The sequence below is a fragment of the Drosophila guanche genome, unplaced genomic scaffold (genome assembly GCF_900245975.1).
Source record: "Drosophila guanche unplaced genomic scaffold, DGUA_6, whole genome shotgun sequence".
In the NCBI taxonomy this organism is placed as follows: Eukaryota; Metazoa; Arthropoda; class Insecta; order Diptera; family Drosophilidae; genus Drosophila; species Drosophila guanche.
In genome coordinates, this window is record NW_022995744.1 from 7,503,172 (window position 1) to 7,523,882 (window position 20,711).

The window sequence follows — 20,711 nt, forward strand, 5'->3', positions numbered from 1 at the left end:
AGCCTTGTCATATGCACATTGATAATAGATAAGGCCATGCCGAGCCCTGGTCTGGAGGGAAGTGTACAATCTATCTGTCCCAAAAGCGATGGTGTAAAGAGGTCCACTAGTTTTAGCCAAGATCGGTATGGTGGTAAGAGTCTGTCAGAGGCCCAGTTCATATTTGTAAGGGCGAATATTTAAAATTGTTTTTGAACGGATTCCACAAGAATGTGTTGCTCCTTGTATGGAGGACTACACACACAAGAACAACTAGCCACAACTATGTTGTGAAGATAGAAGAACTGCCCCCTAAACCCCTCCGTGCGTATTATAGTATTTACCTATGTTCCCGTTCCCTTTTCCTTTTCTAAAAAACAATAGAATTTATTTTCTCTTTTGTTGCGCGCGCTATTTTAAAAAAATGTTCATGTATCAGTTAACGTACATGTTACATACACTTACATACTGAACACAAAGCTCCCTTGCTTCCTGAAGGGATGATTTGAACGCAAAATTCAAATACAAATTTGTAAAATATTAGGTCATAAGGTATACAATCCAATGAAAATGAGTATTTATAATAAGCCAAATAAATTCTTCATATGGATTAATTTATTGTTTTAGTGGTGAAAGTCTGTAAGCTAGTAATATCAAAAAGAACATCAACATCGAGGAATCTGTATTAAGACTACGGTATATTTAACGGTATATTTTGAAAATGTAAAAGTTTATTTCGGTATATTTTTGAAGCCCTGACGGTATATTTTATCGATAATTTCGCGGTCACACTCATTTCGCCAAAAACTAAAACTAAACAAAATTAGCAAAATTTGTGTTAAATTAATTAAAATATGGAGGCCGAAGCTCGCATTGTGTATGTGTGCAGCCTGTGCCTGCGTCAGTACGATCTAATGGAGGACTTGCGTGGGCACATGGTGTTTTATCACGGCTGTCAGCCAATTGCCGGCTGCCCCAAAGCCGCAAAGACGCCAATTAAGCCACAGTCAAATGGCGCCTCCAGGAGCACCCTGGAGAAGCAAAGTAAAGAGAGTCCGGCGGAGATTGCAGCTCCAACACCAACGGTTCTGCAACCAATGCCATTTAAGGACTTTCGACTCGTATTGCGCGCCAATATGCGAGAGCCGTAAGAGTCTCAAGTTTCCCACCCACAAACTCTAATCGATTGCCATTCCTTTTTAGTTGCTCCGCCAGCAAGGATTGCCTGTTCAAGTTTGAGGATGCCAGCAAGGTAGAACTGCATCGCAGATGCCACAAGGGCAGCAGTTTCGCCTGCTGCGAATGCGCTCTGGAGCTGCCCAATTGGCGTCGTTGCTCCGCGCACCTGTGGAAAGTGCATCAAGTCGATGTGGATCTGCTGCGCTGTCCGGCGCTGGAGTGCAACTACAATGCACCCGTGTCGGCGCTTGTGTGGCGGCATATGCGCGTGCACAAAAAGTGGCGCCCGAGGGTTTTACGCTCCCTCGCTGCTGTACAGCGCAGGCGGAAGCTCAAGGAACAATCCGGCGAGCCAGCGGCGGCCACAGCCACACCCAAGAAAAACAAATACTATGCGGAGAAGACGTGCGAGATATGCAATCGTCGATTTGTCAATGGCAAAACGCTCTCCAAGCATGTGAAGACGGTGCACAATAAGATCAAGCCGTTCATATGCAATGTTTGTGGCAAAAAGACGGCGCGCAAGGCTAGCCTGATCGTGAGTGGGTGTGACCCAAAGCTCCATAATCCTACTATCAATCATCGCTCTTTTCTCAGATACACATGCGTCAGCACACGGGAGAGAAGCCGCTTCAGTGTGAGCAGTGCAAGTTCTCCACGCGCGATCCCAGCGTCCTGCACAAGCATCGACAGCGACATGGCAGTGCGTCCAAGCAGCGCACGCTGAGGTGCGGCCACTGTGACTACAGTTGCATACAGGCCAATGCCCTGAAGCGTCACATGAGGCTGAACCATGTCGATGCCTACCGCGATCTCTGCTGCGATCTGTGCAGCTACACGTCGATCAATGCCGAGCGTTTGCTGGCACACAAGCAGGATCATCGTCAGGGTTTGATTACGAACTGTGAGGATTCCATGGATGCGGCACGCGCCGCTGGCTTCAAGTATCCGCGCAAGCTGAGCGACAAGAACAATGAGGTAGGTGGCAGGTTTTGGTCATTTTTTGAAGGTTCATTTTACCTCACTGTACGCTCAGATATCTGCCGATTGCTTTATGCCACTGGAGAGCGTTGATTCATTGCCACATGAGCCAGCGGTGGACACGGGCGGGGTAACCATACCAGCGCCCACCTCAGATGATACACAGTTTCCCACATACTTGAAGGATTGAGTGAGCGCCTCGAGCTTTGGGGTTGTATTTTTCACTGTTTTTCTTTGTATTTTGTCTGCTTTTGTGTTGCCAATTGTCCATGGGGCAGGGGTGTAGGGGGTTGTGAAATAATGTTCTCGTTTGGGGGATTTAAATGTTTTGTTTATTAAGTTGTCTTTTTTGATTTAATTTTATTTTTTCATTTTAGAATCTGATATGATTTGCGTTTTTCATTTCAACATTTTGTTTTTGCTTTCTTTTTCTCTTTTGAATTTTTAGTCATGCTTTTATGGTTTACCGTTTTCCGTTACGTTACGTTACGTTACGCTTTAGATTTAAACTAATTTAAAATTTAAAATTCTAATACTCTCCGTCGCTTTTTGGGTGTTTATTTTTCGCCTCTAAGTCTAAGTTTTACGACAAAAATTGTTTCAATTCGGGCAGCTTTTGGTTTTGTTTCTTTTGCTAATAACTTTGCTTAGACCTTGGTTAAACTTTAATCGTTAATCGTTTATCTTTTAGTTAATTCGTTTAGTAGTTTAGTTGAGCTTTAGTTTACGGTTTTTAAATATATTTATTTGTATATTATTTATTTACGTTCCGCCAGAGAATGCTCTGGCAATATGCTTAAATTATTTAACTGCTTTTCGTTCGCGCTTTAAGTAAGGAAGGAACGCTATGGAGGGGCGGGGCGGGTGTGGAGAAAGCCACAAAGAAAAGGACTTTTGAACGTTTATTGTCTGAGTTTGATTCGAATGATCAAAGAGGAATTCTAGGAATGATTTTTTGTTGTTTTTTTTTTTTAATGGAAATAAAACGCTCAATGTTAAATATGTTAATTATTATACAGCTTCTATTCGACTTTATTTACAGTTCTTCTTCATCTTCTTCGTAAAAACGGAACACAAAAAAGATTTGCAACAAAAATGCATTTTTCAACCAGAGATTTCTTCACATTCTCGGTGTGTGTTTTTTTTTATTTTGCCTCTTTGGAGTTCTGCCTGATTTGATCCCTGCTCTGCTCCCTCGCTCCTTTATGGCCCGGCCTGGGCATTTGGCTCCCTTTCTTAGATCTTGGTCTCAAGGCTGCCCTTTTTCTTTGTTACAAAACACGAATAAAAAAGGTAGGGAATATCCAAAAGAAAGAATACAAAGAATAGAAAAAAGTATTCGATTAAGTTAGCTGCTGCCACAGAACCACGGGGAGCCAACGAGAACGCGACGAGGAGGAGGTTTGAATGCCATGCAAAAGATTTTATTGGTGTGAGGGAGCAGGCGCTAGATGTATGGTTCTATGTCTATGAGAGCGAACAGTGCAGCATTGAGAAGACGAAACAACAAAATGGGCATGAGAATGGAATTTACTTTGACTTTTTCTATGACTTTTTCTTCGACTTTCCGCTTTAACTCTAAGTTGATTTGGCTTTTGATTTAGCTTTGATTATGCTGATATTATCCATGATCACTACAACGTTTATTAAACAACTAACGAATTCATCTAGCTTTCTAATTTCTATTCTATAATATATGTATATTGACATATTCGCCTATAATCCCCATTTTCCTCACTCTCCATCTTTCTTTACCGCTTAAAATGTAAAATATTCACTTTCCACCTTAATAACTACTTGGAGTTTGTCGCTTAAATTTCTCTTTGCTCCTCCTTTCTGCTTCTCTATCATTATTAATTATTAATTATTCATTTTTTCTGTTTGCTTCTTGTGCGTCGCATAATAAATGCTGTTGGGAGTTTCTGAAACATTCCCCAAAATAAACTACGCTACCAACTCCATTGTTGGATCCTCTCTCCTCCGATTAGTCAGCTCAGTACGAGACGACTACCACTTAAAGGCTATTAGGAAACAGTTGTATCTACATAGGTCTATGAGTACTCTGCGAAAAAATAACAAACCAAAAACACACCTAAAGGAAGGTGTAACTGATCAGAGTTCCAGTGCAGTTCGCTGCGGTTCGCTTCAGTTCGGTTCGATTCAGTTCGGTTCGCTTCAGCTCTGTTCGACGTCGGTCGGTTCGCTCCGGTTCGCTTTGGTTCCGTTCGTTTCGGTTCTAGTTTGTATGTACAGCGTGTGTGTTGGTGTTCTGTTAGTGTGTGTCACAGAAGATCGTTCAGTTCAGATCTGGATCCTGGGGAAATCATATCGAAAATACATACGAAAAAATCCTATGGCCTAGAAAAATTGCTTATAAAAACGCAGAAAAAAATGAGGACAACAACGACAAACGATCCTGAGTCGAGCGATCTAAATTTTGGTATACAAAATGGAACCAACGAAAAGTGTGGCCATCTGTTCTGCGGGTTTTCTGTTCTTTTTTTTTTACTTTTTCTTATAAATGCATTTGTTAAAAAAAAAAAACAGATGAACGAGAGTCTGATTTTTGTTTTTTTGATTTCAAGAGTTACGAGTTTTTGGTTTTGTTTCATGTTTTATGTTTCTTTTGATCGTTTCATTTTGTTGCGTTTCGCATTTGCTTTCAGTTTTTTGTTTGTTCTTTGTTTGTGTTTCAGTTCCGGGGCACAATTCTGCACGTTAGTGGGGGCCGTTGAGCAAATCAAACCGTGGTCACACGATCGATCTCAACGTAACGCACAGAATTGTCGTTTTGTCAGCAAATCACCTCCTTTTCATCCAGCACAGCCGTATCCATGGAACTGAGTGACTTAAGGCGCGTTTGCAGCACCGAAGTGCCACGAAATTTGCGCTTGATTTTTCTATAAAGAAAAGAACATTCAGTGGTGGATCAATATTGGATCACTGCTGTTTCACTCACTTGATGGCAAAAGCCGCAAATGCACAACAGGAGAGCACAAAGATTAGACAAAGCGTGGCCAGAATTTCCACGGGTAGCTTCATCAGCGCGGAGCACTGCAGGAATGCCTCATCATCGCCCGAGGGACAATGTACGACGCCATCACACCAGACGCTGGCATTCACACAGGCACCCAGCTCCGGACACTTGAATTCGCAGTCCTCTGGGAAGACAGACAAAATTGAGTAACATTGAATGGCATAAACTCGAACTGTTTGCCTACCCGCCATGCTGAGCGTGGGCCTGGGCACCAGCTCCATCCAGTTGAAGGTATACTCCCCATTGCCTGGTCGCAAAAACTCCACGCTGATGGCACGCGAGCGATTGATGAGCGCAAAATTGGGTCGCTCATTCCAGCCAGAGCTGAAGATCTCCACAAACTCATAGCCATTCGAGTCGGGACTCAAAGGGCAGGCCACAATGGTTAGACCTGGAAGAAGGAATGGAGTTAATTTTGAGCTAGAATCCGGAACTTGTGGCTCACCTTCCGATGTTGTTAGCACCGCTCGCGACTTTGTCTCGCAGCGCCAAGTGTCTGTCTGCAGGTAGGTCGAGTTCAGCGTCTTTGTCGGATTGTATTTGCTGAGAAAAATGGCCTTGAGGCGCACATAAAGAAACTTATTGCCATTCGAGGGCTCAATCAGCCAGGGTCGTGAGCGGCATTCCACCTGGAAAGGGGAACATTCGAATGAGTTTGGAATTTGGTTGGTTTCTGCGCGCTACTCACATCGCCAAAGGTCATGTCTATGGTGCCGCTGGGTCCAAATTTGCGACGTCCATCCTTGCAGCTGGTGGGCGCTTTGACAAACTCAAACATGCCCTCAAAGTTCACCGTGTTCGGATCGTCCAGTGTGGTCATATTTTGGGCCACAAAATGCACCTCCACATCGCGACCCGTTGAGGTGTATTCCACGGGCAAATGCGACTGATTCGAGGAGTTGCAGACACAGCCGCGATGCAGCAGAATGGAGTCGTGATAGGGACGCTCAAAGATCTGAGAGGGATACAAAAAACCTTAGAAAATAAAAGAGTTTGAGGAGCTGTATGCCTTTACCTCAATCCGAACATTGGTGTCGCCATAGCAAAACGAACGATTGATGTCCTCATCCAGTCGTGAGTAGCAATTCCGATTGGTGGTCGTCACTTTGCGGAGTTTAATGCGCACCCGTTCACCCCGCTGTGCCTCGAACTTGTAGATGCACTTGAGGTGCCGCGTGCCGCCGCGGCCAAAGAGAAAGATATTCCGCACGCTGCGAAAGATGGCCGGATCCTTGCGATCCATCATGCTGCTAAGGAACTTGCGATTGCAGTCGTGTTCCCCACCACCCCAAGGCAGACCATCCTGATGCAGGTCTATGAATTCATATTTGAGCTTGAAGTCGAGGGGTCTATGAAGCGGAGAGAAGAAGCTACAACTCTGGGTTGGATAAGGCAGTGACTGCACTCACCTCAGCACTGTGGATTCGGTGTTGCGCAGCTCCAGCGTAATGGCATCATTGCTGGATACGTAACTCTCGGAGATGGTGCAGGGTCTGGCGTAGGTTTCATTAATGTTGGAGCGATCACAGGTGCGTGGTATGGTGCCGCGACAGAAGCGAGCAATGACATTGGTGGTATTATGGGAATAATGCCCGACAGTGCTGTAGCTATTCGACTCCGTGACGCTGTAAGAGAAAGTAAATGCCAATTAGCTTTGATCCCTAAACGTAGGACTGCCCGTCTGCTCACCAATTCAAATCCTTGCACACTGGTGGATCCCTCAGCGTGCCATCCCATATGCGCAGCATGCCGCTGCAATCCTCTTGGGTCTGCAGCACACCAATTGCGCCCACAGATGTCTCATCCATTTGCCCGAATTCCGGATCCAAATTGAACTTCAACACGGAGATCCACACCTTGAAGCGTGACAGCGGCTGGTGCATGCCCGACTGACTGTTGATGCGACGCGACAGACTCAAATGATCGAAGGTCTTGAAGACGCCCATGCCCTGCAGATGGTACAGACACGTGGAGTTGGGTGCCAGCGAGTGCTTCGGATTCTCGAGTATGCCGCGACCCGCTCCACGTATCCAGAACTCGCAGGGTTTCTTGTTCTTCGAGTACGTTGGGCTTTGTATGTCCACAAATTGAACTTCGACCTGGAAAGCAGGAACAAGTGTGATTAACGCGTCGCTGGGCGTGGCGGACTCGACTGCCACTCACCTCCAACTGGAACCCGTAGAGTGGCAACACCTGCGATGAGGTGCCCGTAAAGGTGCCAAACGGGGACGTGCTGAATTCGACCAACAATTCGGGGCCGCTGGAAACGGCCGCTGGCACGGCTTGGCCACCGCCGCAAAACTTCAATATGATGGGGTCACGTGTGGTGTAGCCATCGTAGACGGTCACGTAGTCCTGCGGGCACCAGGAAAGAGGAGAAAAGGAGCACCAGAGAGCAAGAGAGAGAGAGAGAGCGCAAAGAGAAAGAGAGAGAGAGAGAGAGAGAGCAGAGTGGATGAGGAGAGAACGAAATGAGTGAGACGAGCGACAAATGTGGGTGGAGTTTTTTTTTTTTTACTGCTGGGTGCACTGTGTGCCCCCTCATGTGGCAGAGTGGGTGTTGGGGGTGGGGCAGGGGGGGTCTAACTAGTAACTGATGCCGCAGGCCGTGCAGAGACCCAAAAAAAAAAGAACAGTTCGGTGTGGTAAGGGGGTTGTTTGTTCTAGGAGAGTGCGAAAGAGAACGGTAATTGCTGTAAAGAAGTGGTGGGAAACCTAAGTGCAGCCGCGCGCTCGTATTACTTAATGGCCACTGGACGTATACGTGATTTTTGGTAACATTCCGCTTGGCCATGGTCTGGGGGAGGGGTCATAAAAGAGGGGTAGGAGTGTGTGTGGGGGGAGTGCCTCTAAGTAGTCGAGAGCCATTGTGGCTTTGATGTCGTCCAGCACTAAATGTCGAACAGTTTTAAGCTCATTTAAGGTTTTGTTTTTAAAGGCATTTGAAGCTAAGTGTTTGGTGTTTTCGTGTGTCTTAGCAGTGCCTAAGTGTTGGCTATTAAAAGGTTTAAAAAATGCAAGGGAAAGGGTTTCAATTTGAATGGAACAATCATTAAAAACCAGAGGCTCTGTGTTGGAGGCTTTGCCTAAAGGTTTTAAACATCCTTTCACTTAGGGTATTTTTTTATGATATGTAATGCAGTTTTCCCTTACTGCTTGTGTTCAGTTTGTTGATGCATAAAAATGATTTCTGCCATTTACATTCTCCTTGAATTGTCTCCCTCTTATGCCACACAAATCCATCTCTTAACGGCCTGTCTGAATACCTGAATTTGTAGCACGCATAAACCGTGGCCGTATTTATGTGCGGTTACATCTGGTGCTTTTGCATTTTGCGCATAATTGTTTTGCGCATTTTAATTGAGTTGGCCTTGCCACGGGCCATGAGGCATTTCCTATCCACCTGCCCTTTGGGGCAATGACAAATTAGTTTTGTGGCCAGCGACTTTCTGCATTAATTTAGCTGAGGTTTCCTGTTGTTTGTGCAGCTGGCCGCAAATTTAACTATGGAACGGCACAGAATTCTGTTTGAGATTCAGAACGGTAGCCGGCGTCCAGGCAGGTAATTTGTGACCACAAATTTATTGAAATCGCGGCATTTGTACAAATTAGTGGAGAGCACAGCTGCCAGGGAGAGAGAGTCTCCTACATTTATGGCACACATCAGTGGAGTTTATGCTGCGCACAATTCATGCTCCTGCTTTTGCTCCTACCATCCAACCATTATTCACACATGCCGCACCCAAAATGGCCAGCACTTTTGGACATTTTGGCTTAAGAGTCGCGCGAAACAAAAAGAGGAATGAGGCAAAAAAAAAAAGGGGAACCAGCCGTTGGTTGGTAAATGGAAGGAAGCGCAGGGACAATTTGTAGGCAAAAGTGCAGGCAAACGTTCGAGCGTTTTGCTTTCCAACTGAATAAGCAAAAAGTAAAGGGTCCCAGTAGGATCCCTTGTGGAGTGGCCACGGATATTTGCACGCGTGCCTTGCCACTGGCCACAACGAGCATTTAATGGCAAGTGCTAAAGGGCGGTGGGCAAGAGAATTAGTGGACAGCAGCCCTTGCAAATCTCTAGAGAATGTTTGTTGCAAAGCGAAATTGAATAGTTGCCTGATGGCTAAATGGACTTCAAACTAAAAGCAAAACATTTGCACGACAAAAGCGGAATGCAGGAAGGAGTAAGAGCTTGGAGCTGCAGAATGTCTTTGACCGGGATCAGCTTAAGGAAGTTTCAATGGCAAAAGCCTCAGCCCCAGTCCCAGTCCCAGCCCGGAAGTGGGCTAAATCCATCAGCCGAGGCTGAGGCTGAGGCTGTGGCAACCATTCAACGCCGTCTGCTGCTCGTTCTTTATATGATGAATGCCCCGGGGGCAATTATTTACATGAGACCCAAGCACGTTCGTCCACTTGCCTAATGTCCTTGATGGAACCCCCCCCCCCCTTCACTAAACACCCTCCCAATTCATCGTCTCTTTTGTGTGTGCGATTTATGATGTGCGTGCCAAGTGTTCATTAATATAAATCCAATGACAGATTTCCAGTTTCCCTTCTTCCCAGTCTCCCCAATCGCTGCCTTTGTGTGTGTGTTTGCTAATGAATATATTATCCAGTTCATAGATAACCCATAGATGTCGATTTAGCCCAGATCATTTATGATTTGTTGTCTGTTCCTCTACCGTTGCTGTATCTGTTTCTACCATTTGCTGCTGGGTGTGTGTGTCGAAATTTGTGCATACATTTTGTGTTGATTAATTGCTTCAAATAGCCAAAGATGACAAATAATTGTTGCTAATAGAAGGGGGGACGCACAAAGAGAGACAGAGTGGGAGCAATAGATGGAGAATTGTTTTTAGGGGGAGTGGCTTAAGGGTGCTGCTACTAAGAATTGTATTTAATTATTTTATTTTGGGGACTGGGATCTGCTTTTGTGGTTTTTTTTTTGTGGTGGCAACATGAGATTTAAATTGATTTTGACTGGCATTTTTGTTGTTGTTGGGCATTTACCGTCGATTTCCATCTGGGCTTAACACTTTCCTATTTGGAGAAAATATACATTTATACATTTTATAGGCAGGTACTTTTAGAGCATTTAAATACAAATCTCATAAATAGATCTACGAGTTGAGGGTGCACTTTTTGACGAAAATTAGGTGTGTGTGTGGTATTCAAAAGAGAGAAGATTTATAAGTTGTGCGACAGGTTAGAGTCTTAGAATTTCGAGGCAAAATTGTAAGCTGGTTGCGGGTTGCATTTAACGTTTGTTGCGCCATTTTTCGAGGAAATTTCAGGCGGAAAATGCTGGTATTTAGACCGGGAGAGACGGTTTTTCTGCTGTTTTAATAGCTCCCAATTGTATTCCCCTTTTAAATATATATTTAAAGGGGAATTTAGAAGCTTAAGCCGCATACCGATGCCAGATCATCGGAATGTAGCAAGTTTTATTTGGATCTACTTTCCACTTGTTTCCCCTTGGAACACACAGATTTTTGTGCATTTCATTTCACTCTTAATGGCAGAGTTTTGGGCCCCAAACTATGACTACTCACATCCCAATAGTTCCCACAAATTTTCACTGGTTTCCCACTAGTTTTTGAACTACTTTTCCTCCTATTTGCGATCCTTTTTGCTTGCCCTTCCACTTCCCTGCTTAATTTTGAACATCATTTGAGTATTATCATTAAATCACGCTTCCTGGGCGCTGCTCCAGGAAACATTTTCACTTCCTTTCGAGAACTTCCTCTGCTGCTCCGTTGCATTCCTCTCGGCCGCTGTTTCTGCATACAGAGTCGCTCATTAAAAGCTCATCCGAAAGTTGGCCCCAAACAACTGTGTGGGTCTTCCCGGTCTTCCCCTTCCCGCTGACAAACAAAAAGAGAGCCTACGAAATTAACACTTCCCGCGACTTTGCCGGAGAAGCCTATCGAATGCTCAAGGCACTGGCTACGGACACGGACAAGGGACTCCACACAATGACAGCGGGCAAGGATAGAGCAGCAGCAGGGAAGGGGGAGTGTGGCTCCGTGCAAACAACTGATTTCAGATTTTTGCTCATTTCTTTTTCAATTTGTCGTTTTTTGCGCAGTTGCTTCTGCCCGCTGCCCTACCGCCTGCCTGCCTGCTCCTCCGTTGGCCAGTTGGCGCTGTTTGTCGGCCACTGGCCAACACAGAGGAAGTAATTTTTATGCTGGATTTCTCTCGCGCTCTTTCGCTCTTGTTAAAGTTGGCAAACAAAGAGCAAACACAGAGCAGGGAGCAGCAGGGAGCAACCCAGGACACAGTCAGAGTTACAGTTACACAGAGAGATAGAGAATAAAAAGAGAGTGAGGCAGAGACAGAGAATTTGTGCACAAATGTTTTAAAGGCAGAATTTAATTACCTGAATGTAATCGCAGTCATTCCATGTTTTCAGCCTCGGCTCAAACTTCTTGTCCTTGTCACTGACGCTGGCCGGTGGCGCCATTTTGTTGGCCGCCGCTGTTTCCTGTGTCGAGATCCAAACGAGATTACCCTTCGGCTGTTTAACTAGAATCAGAGCATGTTTGCCATGGGGCACGTCGTGCTGTGTGGACAGTAGAATTAAATGCAAATTAATGAGCCACGGAAAGGAGTTAGAGCGAACAAAAAAGCCAGTAGAATTAATTGGAACATGCCAAATGGCAGCTACCTACGACGAGTAAGATATTCGTGAAAGGCAGCAGCTAATGATGCTTAAGAAAGGAAATTGATATGCTTTTAGCGGCGAAAAGTGAGCCAAAAGGATGGGCATCTTCCTCCTTGTCTGAGCTTTATTTAAACATACAAATCTCTACTCGAAAGAACAAGTGGCCAACTTTTAACTCATGATAAGCGCCCGACTTTAGCTTGTCTTTGATGTGGCACCTACTAATATTCAAGTACGAGTATTTATTTACAAATTTGCCAGTGAACTAGCAGCAGCCCCAACAAAAAAAATGTGCCATAAAAGCTCAACAGCTAATAAAAATGTAATGTAAATTTAGCTTACAAAAAAATAAGAAAGGAAGCCGTCACAATGGCAACGTGTTCTGGGCATATTACCAAAAAAAAAGAGAGGGCCAGGCAGGGCGTAGAGTGGGAGTGTGGGCCTGCCGCTCCCTCAGTTAATTATAATAAAAGCTCATTCTATTATGGAATGTAAATTGCTATTTAAATTTTGTGCCCCGCTCTCTCTCTCTCTCTTGATATTTGAACTTTGTTGTTCCAGCAATGAAAAATAAGGAAGAGGCGTAAGAACGTAAACGATTTTGTGGTATTTTTATGGGCATAACACGAACGGAGAGGGATAAGTACGGGCGGCAAATGTCTGGCGATGACAGACTAAAGCTCAGTCAGGGCGGAGACCCCAAGGGCAGCGGGATAGCAATGTATACGCCCATTTATTTTCCTTTCTCATTTTTAGGCTCTTACCTGCCGCACAGCATAGTAGCACGTGAGATTCCTGGGATAAATGCCCGGATAGTTGGGCGACTGCAGCCGGCATGATTTCTTATCGCAATCACTGAAGATCCTCGAGCAGTATGTGCCCGGTATGAGATCGCCTGTGTGTCAAAGAGAGAGATGTATTTGAATTCTATCCGTAGTCCAACACGATTCTCTCTTGCAACATACCCAAATAGTACTTGGGTTCGGTGTAGTTTTGCTCATCCTTGGCCAAAGATTTCTCTAAGGATGCCATAAACGTTTTGTTGTTCACATAAGCGCTGAATAGACTAAAGTCCTGTCCATAACGATCCGAGCGTGCGCCACTGGAGTTGGTAAAATCCTCCAAGATGCCGACATCCTGTTGCTGCTGTTGTTGCTGCTGTTGTTGCTGCTGCTGCTGCTGATTGAGGAAACTGCTGCGGTTGTGCCACTGTGCGAGCTCTGCAAGGGGGAGGAAGTCGGATTAGTTGTACGAATCCAATTTTCTGTGTCTTTGAGTGTGTCCACCACCCACCTGCCAGCTTAATCCCACCATAGCGAGTGACGGCACTGTCGCGGGACAGCACCTTGTATCGAATGCGAAAATCGAAGTTGTAGCCGCTCTGATCCCTCGCCAGTCTGAAAGAAGTTCTCGTTGTGTCACACAAAGGAAGCGCCAAGCCAAGGAGCTCTGCTGGACAACTCACCTGTTCAGCTTAATGGTAAAGATGAGCGAACGCGTTTCGCTGTAGAAGAGCACGGGGCCCCAGGAGCTGCCACACCACATGCCCCCAATGGGTGTGCGCGCGGACTCTGCTATCTGCATGAAGCCATCCGGGCAGCCCTCGTGCACGTAGGAGGTGAACCTGCCAATCGTGAAGCTGTCCAGAGTGACCTGGTCAGCGCAGGGGAGGAGAGAGAGAATGGTACATAATAAAGTTTCGGTTGGAGCACGAGTATATCAGTGCTCGGTTGGGCAGGGCCCTCAATGAATGCCCTAGGGACGCACTCGAGCGTGCCAAAGGCTTTGGCTTGTTGGCTGCCCGAGGCTGCTCCTGCTGCTGCTCCTGGCTTCCCCCCTCTTAGTTTCGAGGTGTGAAGTGGCGTAATAACTAACAGGCGCCGGCACTTGCTTCCTGCCAGTACAACCAAGAGGGGGAGGAGGATGCCACTGCCCTGTCAGTTCAAGTCACGCCTCGTGGCTGCTGCTGGGAGGGAGGATTTGCAACGCTCCAGCGAGTGGGTCTGAAATCAATATTGCCTGTGGCACCCTCTCCCCTCCCTCCATTGTTGTTGCTTATCTTTTAATGGCTTAGTTTATCCCGTTTACAAAATGAAATGTGAAAGGTGGCTGATTGAAATGGAGCTGGAAATGGAGCTGGCACTGAGACTGAGACTGAGACTCACCTGCACCACATCGCCGTGTTGGCCGCCTGCCGCCGTGAACGTGAGCACACACACAAAGGGCACGCGATCCTGTTTGGGTCGATGCAGCTCCAAGGAGTACGTTTGTCCTATATCGCCGTAGTAGGTGCGATTACAGCCTGCGGGGAGAGAGACACAAATATATATTAAACGCAATTAGCGGTAGTTTGGCAATTAGTTTGTTTGCCGCCGCGCTGCCAGGCAACCGCAAGCCACGGATATCTTTAAAATTACCCCCCAACCCAATCTAAACCACCTAACATGCCGTTGAGGCGTCCACGGGAAATAGTCTGGCAATTGTCACGCCATAAATTATCCACAGGGAAGAGAAACAAAATGTTAAGTTAGGAGTTACCAGCGAAATTTTAATTTAGCAGCGAGTTAACAGCGAGTGAAAACGCAAGTGAGAAGATTCCCTTGACCTACATTTACACTGTGATCTGCACAGCTATGCTCAGCCACTCACTTTCGCTTTCGTTTTCTGGTGTCGCGGCAGATGCCAAGCAGCGTGCTAACAGCGAACTAAAACATGAGTGAGATCTATGCTACATACATACATGCATACATATGTATGCTCTTGCTGGGCCACTCACTTTCGCTTTCGTTCTATGCTGTGGGAGAGGGAGACTTTGCCGATTTGCAAGCCTAAGCAGCCTCTCTCACCTTCATGCTCACCCGCTCAATCTCTCTTTCTTTGCTGTGCATCTCTGCTGCACCTCTCTCACCAAAATCTTTCGTTATGTCACCCACCCCCATATACAATACGTTCTTGCTTGCCCACTCAATTTCGCTTTCGTTCTCTTGCAGGTAGACGAAGTTTCGAGCCGACTGCGCTGCTGCGTTCTCAGCTTGCAGTTGGAGCTTGGGAGAGCAGAGACGAGCGGAACGAAAGCCGATCGATGTCAACGAAGAGATTTGAGCTGCACTCTGCATGCACTCTCATCACGCCATTCTCACTTTCCCCCCGGCGCTCATTTTAAACAGTCAATTAAATCGGAGGTCTCGTGCGGCGCACGCGACTAAGTGCACAGCTTATTACGTTCATTCATTTACACAAAGTACCAAGCGCCGGCGCACGTGGTTTCGCGGCGTGGACTTTAAGGTGTTGAAAAGTTGCGGAAAACATTCGGAACATTGCATAAACACCTGCGTGATACGTTTAGAAAGCGTTTAAAAGACAAATCATGGAAGTCATGGAAAAGACAGAAATATGAAAGCCAATGTGTGTGGAGAGCCAAAGAACTACAAACAAATCGCAGTTTGTGTGAAAACAATGTTTTTTTTTAAGTGAAGAAACCCAAAAAAAAAAGCAATTGCGTCTCAGTTTTAGCGCTGCTTCCCACGCGTATTGCCAGTTAAAGAAAAAATAACGGCACCATGGCGTGCGTGATGCGCCGCTGAGCTTTAGTTTTTTTTCGGTGAGAGTGAGTGCAAGTGTTAGTGTCGATGGTCATTATGACGCCAAGGAGGGCTGGGCGGTTGCGGCCAAAGTGAGTGAAAAGTGAGTGCACAATTAGAATGAGTTGAGTGCAAAAACAGTTAAATGTCCCGCAAGACTAAAGAAAGAGCGGAAAAGAGAATGTCACTCAGTGTTAAGTGCAAGTGTTAGTGTCGATGGTCATTATGACGGCAAGGAGGGCTGGGCGGTTGCGGCCAAAGTGAGTGAAAAGTGAGTGCACAATTAGAGTGAGTTGAGTGCAAAAACAGTTAAATGTCCCGCAAGACTAAAGAAAGAGCGGAAAAGAGAATGTCACTCAGTGTTAAGTGCAAGTGTTAGTGTCGATGGTCATTATGACGGCAAGGAGGGCTGGGCGGTTGCGGCCAAAGTGAGTGAAAAGTGAGTGCACAATTAGAGTGAGTTGAGTGCAAAAACAGTTAAATGTCCCGCAAGACTAAAGAAAGAGCGGAAAAGAGAATGTCACTCAGTGTTAAGTGCAAGTGTTAGTGTCGATGGTCATTATGACGGCAAGGAGGGCTGGGCGGTTGCGGCCAAAGTGAGTGAAAAGTGAGTGCACAATTAGAGTGAGTTGAGTGCAAAAACAGTTAAATGTCCCGCAAGACTAAAGAAAGAGCGGAAAAGAGAATGTCACTCAGTGTTAAGTGCAAGTGTTAGTGTCGATGGTCATTATGACGGCAAGGAGGGCTGGGCGGTTGCGGCCAAAGTGAGTGAAAAGTGAGTGCACAATTAGAGTGAGTTGAGTGCAAAAACAGTTAAATGTCCCGCAAGACTAAAGAAAGAGCGGAAAAGAGAATGTCACTCAGTGTTAAGTGCAAGTGTTAGTGTCGATGGTCATTATGACGGCAAGGAGGGCTGGGCGGTTGCGGCCAGAGTGAGTGAAAAGTGAGTGCACAATTAGAGTGAGTTGAGTGCAAAAACAGTTAAATGTCCCGCAAGACTAAAGAAAGAGCGGAAAAGAGAATGTCACTCAGTGTTAAGTGCAAGTGTTAGTGTCGATGGTCATTATGACGGCAAGGAGGGCTGGGCGGTTGCGGCCAAAGTGAGTGAAAAGTGAGTGCACAATTAGAGTGAGTTGAGTGCAAAAACAGTTAAATGTCCCGCAAGACTAAAGAAAGAGCGGAAAAGAGAATGTCACTCAGTGTTAAGTGCAAGTGTTAGTGTCGATGGTCATTATGACGGCAAGGAGGGCTGGGCGGTTGCGGCCAAAGTGAGTGAAAAGTGAGTGCACAATTAGAATGAGTTGAGTGCAAAAACAGTTAAATGTCCCGCAAGACTAAAGAAAGAGCGGAAAAGAGAATCTCACTCAGTGTTAAGTGAATGGTGTTAGTGTCGATGGTCATTATGATGGCAAGGAGGGCTGGGCGGTTGCGGCCAAAGTGAGTGAAAAGTGAGTGCACAATTAGAGTGAGTTGAGTGCAAAAACAGTTAAATGTCCCGCAAGACTAAAGAAAGAGCGGAAAAGAGAATGTCACTCAGTGTTAAGTGCAAGTGTTAGTGTCGATGGTCATTATGACGCCAAGGAGGGCTGGGCGGTTGCGGCCAAAGTGAGTGAAAAGTGAGTGCACAATTAGAATGAGTTGAGTGCAAAAACAGTTAAATGTCCCGCAAGACTAAAGAAAGAGCGGAAAAGAGAATGTCACTCAGTGTTAAGTGCAAGTGTTAGTGTCGATGGTCATTATGACGGCAAGGAGGGCTGGGCGGTTGCGGCCAAAGTGAGTGCAGAGTGAGTGCACAATTAGAATGAGTTGAGTGCAAAAACAGTTAAATGTCCCGCAAGACTAAAGAAAGAGCGGAAAAGAGAATGTCACTCAGTGTTAAGTGCAAGTGTTAGTGTCGATGGTCATTATGACGGCAAGGAGGGCTGGGCGGTTGCGGCCAAAGTGAGTGAAAAGTGAGTGCACAATTAGAATGAGTTGAGTGCAAAAACAGTTAAATGTCCCGCAAGACTAAAGAAAGAGCGGAAAAGAGAATGTCACTCAGTGTTAAGTGCAAGTGTTAGTGTCGATGGTCATTATGACGGCAAGGAGGGCTGGGCGGTTGCGGCCAAAGTGAGTGAAAAGTGAGTGCACAATTAGAATGAGTTGAGTGCAAAAACAGTTAAATGTCCCGCAAGACTAAAGAAAGAGCGGAAAAGAGAATGTCACTCAGTGTTAAGTGCAAGTGTTAGTGTCGATGGTCATTATGACGGCAAGGAGGGCTGGGCGGTTGCGGCCAAAGTGAGTGAAAAGTGAGTGCACAATTAGAGTGAGTTGAGTGCAAAAACAGTTAAATGTCCCGCAAGACTAAAGAAAGAGCGGAAAAGAGAATCTCACTCAGTGTTAAGTGAATGGTGTTAGTGTCGATGGTCATTATGATGGCAAGGAGGGCTGGGCGGTTGCGGCCAAAGTGAGTGCAGTGTTGGTGTCGATGGTCATTATGACGGCAAGGAGGGCTGGGCGGTTGCGGCCAAAGTGAGTGCAGTGTTGGTGTCGATGGTCATTAAGACGGCAAGGAGGGCTGGGCGGTTGCGGCTGAAGTGAGTGGAAGTGCGCGTGAAAATAAATACACAATCAGACAAATACAATCAAGAACTCCCACACACAAACAGTCAAAAACAATTAATAGCTCCCACACAAAAATCAGCAAGCATATGAAAATCATATGAAAATATAAGACAATTAGACTGTAATGTCAATATACGAGCGGAGCTTTGACTACTAATAGGTGAGTATTTCTGTTTTGGCGTAATCTTTATATTGAAATTATTTCTATTATTTATTTTCTCTATTATTTTTTAAAAATATATTGAGTATATTTTCATTTGAATATTTATTTGTACTTTCTCTTATATTTTTCTTCATATTTTATTCATATTTTCATTTGATAAGTTGCTGAATATTTATTTTACATGCTCCACTTACACAAATCAATAAGAATCAAAGATTATTTATGCTAGGAATTTCTCAATTAAGTCTCCATTTGGAATATGAAAACAAAATCAATCGATTTACATAGTTCTCTCGCAATTTAACTCGATTATGTATTCGTATTTGGAATTCCTTTTCCATAATTGAATTGACCACAAACTGCAATGATTTATGTTTGTGAGATTTGCATTTATGGTATCTGGCTGCTGCTCCTCCTTTTGCTTTAGGTGTTGTCCCGCCCCGTCCCTTCCTCACTTGGCTGCCCACTTGGATGTCCCAAAAGTAAAGTAAAAGCAATTGTATTTTGCATGGAAATTGCCAATTTACCGCTGGCTGCTCGGGCAAGAGTCCTCCTGCTACGACTCCTAGGGCATTTCAATTAGTTTTATTAAAAATGCATACGTATCGTGCAGGGTAGTGTCTGTGGAAGGGAAGGAGCTATGGGTACAAAACGATTCAATTCAAATTGATTGCTAAGTCCAAGGACGATGGGCTGTTCTATTACGTTTAGTTTTAATGCTTTCTCTGCTTTCAATCAACCATCAATAGTCAATTAGATAATTGTGGGTATTAGTTTGAACTTGCTGCAGGCTGGCGGGCTGTCTGTCTGCCTGCCTGTTCATTTAGAGCAATAAACTAAGAAAGGAGCAAATAATATTCAATATAAATGTTAATCATGTCTCTAATTAATGTTTTAATTATCTAAATTGCATTCTAAATGGGATTATGTTCGAACTGGTTCCATTTCTTGTTGCAAATTCTGTGAAATTAAATATGAGAAACAAAACCACATATCGATATCACTATCGATTGCACTAGAAAGAAGCACTGCTGTAAAAGGAACAGCTGTGCGGTGCCAGTCTGTACTTTTCACTTGTCATCGTCGGCAGCAGCACTAAAACTTGAGGTTAGCAATTGAATTTGTGCATTAAAAGTCGATTTGATCTTGAATTCTTTTGAAAATATAGTTGAACGTCTTGCAAATTGCTTATAAAACATGTTTCGCAACCAATACGATGGCGACGTCTCTGTGTGGAGTCCTCAGGGGCGCCTGCATCAAGTGGAGTACGCCATGGAGGCCGTCAAGCAGGGCACAGCCACCGTGGGATTGAAGGGCCGAGATGCTGTTGTTCTCGTGGCCTTGGGCAAGTCGTCTCAGTTGTCTGTGGCTATGCGCAAGATCATTCCCATCGATGAGCATTTGGGCATTGCCATTGCCGGCATCACGGCCGACGCACGTGTGCTGAGCCGCTACTTGCACTCGTCGTGTCTGGGCTATCGCTATAACTACAACAACGTCTATCCCGTGGAGCGCTTGATGACGAATCTGGGAAACAAAATGCAGTGCACCACCCAACGCTACGATCGTCGTCCCTATGGCGTGGCTCTACTCGTTGCTGGGTACGACCAGAAGGGACCCAATCTCTATCAGGTCATGCCTTCGGCCGTCAACTACAACTGCAAGGCCCAATCCATAGGCTCGCGCTCGCAGGGCGCTCGCACATATTTGGAGCGTAATCTGGATTGTTTCTTGAAGTGTTCCAACGAAGAGCTAATTTGTCATGGCATACTGGCCATAAAAACCAGCCAACCCATAGACCTGACTTCGGGTGAACAGGAGAAGGCAGCGGCTGCAGCAAACATCACTGTGGCCATTGTTGGCAAGGATCAGCCATTTCAAATGCTCAGCGAGGAGCAGGTCGAGCACTACACCAAAATGGCCAATGATATGGGTGCTGCTGCACAGCCACAGCCACCCATCAATCCGGATGACGATGATGATGACGGTGACGATGGCCGTCCACCAGGCGCACTGATTGAACCGGAGGTTGGAGGGGTTGCTGACCCGCAAGTAGATGTTGTCCTAATGGAACATTAGATCTTAGAGCAGAGAACAATCTAAGCCTTCAAATAATCCCTAAATACATGAAAAAGGGTAGAGGAAATCAGCTCTTAATCGATTTGCATTCAAGTTTTGTTGGCCTAGTTTCTGTCTATGACGATTTGAATAGCTATTTGAATGTACTTGTATGAGGAATCTCGTTTTTCACGTCGACTATTGAAAACCCATGAAAAACCTTAGCTAGGAAATTTAATTTTGCATTTTTCACACCGCATACTGCACAGAAACAAATACAAACAGAAGTACAGGGACAACCCCACCCGATAAGCTCGTTGTTCAATTAAAAAATCCAATTCTGCTGATGCTGCCCCTATTCAAGCAGCAGCCTGCCTGTTACCGCTGGCGCCTCATTGAAAAATACTTAATTAAATTCATCAACGCTTGACAGGAGCTGCCCGGCAGCAACACCGTCACCAGCATCAG

General features: G+C 45.4%; 3 protein-coding genes across 5 annotated transcripts in view; 2 read left to right on the forward strand and 1 right to left on the reverse strand.

Moving 5' to 3' along the window:
* The first annotated feature begins 774 nt into the window (after positions 1–774).
* Positions 775–3,805, forward strand: LOC117580508 (zinc finger protein 501). Of its 2 annotated transcripts, none has more exons than XM_034267100.1 (4): positions 775–1,126; positions 1,183–1,696; positions 1,756–2,136; positions 3,182–3,805. In XM_034267100.1, exons 1-4 carry the CDS (start codon positions 834–836, stop codon positions 3,311–3,313), a joined length of 1,320 nt encoding a protein of 439 aa, XP_034122991.1. In that variant the 5' UTR covers positions 775–833; the 3' UTR covers positions 3,314–3,805. The 2 variants fall into 2 exon arrangements, with proteins under 2 accessions (XP_034122991.1, XP_034122990.1); XM_034267099.1 differs by lacking the exon at positions 3,182–3,805 and adding an exon at positions 2,195–2,479 and having other exon boundaries at positions 780–1,126.
* The window catches only part of LOC117580505, a 54,595-nt gene continuing 37,027 nt past the window's right edge, over positions 3,144–20,711 (reverse strand). For both annotated transcript variants that reach the window (XM_034267092.1, XM_034267093.1), the window contains 17 exons: positions 14,003–14,139; positions 13,303–13,490; positions 13,131–13,234; positions 12,803–13,057; positions 12,602–12,732; positions 11,553–11,735; positions 10,181–10,210; positions 7,340–7,531; positions 6,866–7,275; positions 6,586–6,801; positions 6,192–6,525; positions 5,865–6,131; positions 5,622–5,805; positions 5,361–5,567; positions 5,099–5,300; positions 4,946–5,039; positions 3,144–3,405 (listed from right to left, as the gene is read on the reverse strand). In XM_034267092.1, the coding sequence (XP_034122983.1) occupies positions 3,376–3,405; positions 4,946–5,039; positions 5,099–5,300; positions 5,361–5,567; positions 5,622–5,805; positions 5,865–6,131; positions 6,192–6,525; positions 6,586–6,801; positions 6,866–7,275; positions 7,340–7,531; positions 10,181–10,210; positions 11,553–11,735; positions 12,602–12,732; positions 12,803–13,057; positions 13,131–13,234; positions 13,303–13,490; positions 14,003–14,139 (3,164 nt within the window). In that variant the 3' untranslated portion in view covers positions 3,144–3,375. The remainder of the gene's footprint in view (positions 3,406–4,945; positions 5,040–5,098; positions 5,301–5,360; positions 5,568–5,621; positions 5,806–5,864; positions 6,132–6,191; positions 6,526–6,585; positions 6,802–6,865; positions 7,276–7,339; positions 7,532–10,180; positions 10,211–11,552; positions 11,736–12,601; positions 12,733–12,802; positions 13,058–13,130; positions 13,235–13,302; positions 13,491–14,002; positions 14,140–20,711) is intronic.
* Positions 19,234–20,357, forward strand: LOC117580509 (proteasome subunit alpha type-1-like). Its single transcript, XM_034267101.1, has 2 exons — positions 19,234–19,292; positions 19,354–20,357. The coding sequence occupies exon 2, from the start codon at positions 19,383–19,385 to the stop codon at positions 20,262–20,264; it is 882 nt and encodes a 293-aa protein (XP_034122992.1). The 5' UTR covers positions 19,234–19,292; positions 19,354–19,382; the 3' UTR covers positions 20,265–20,357.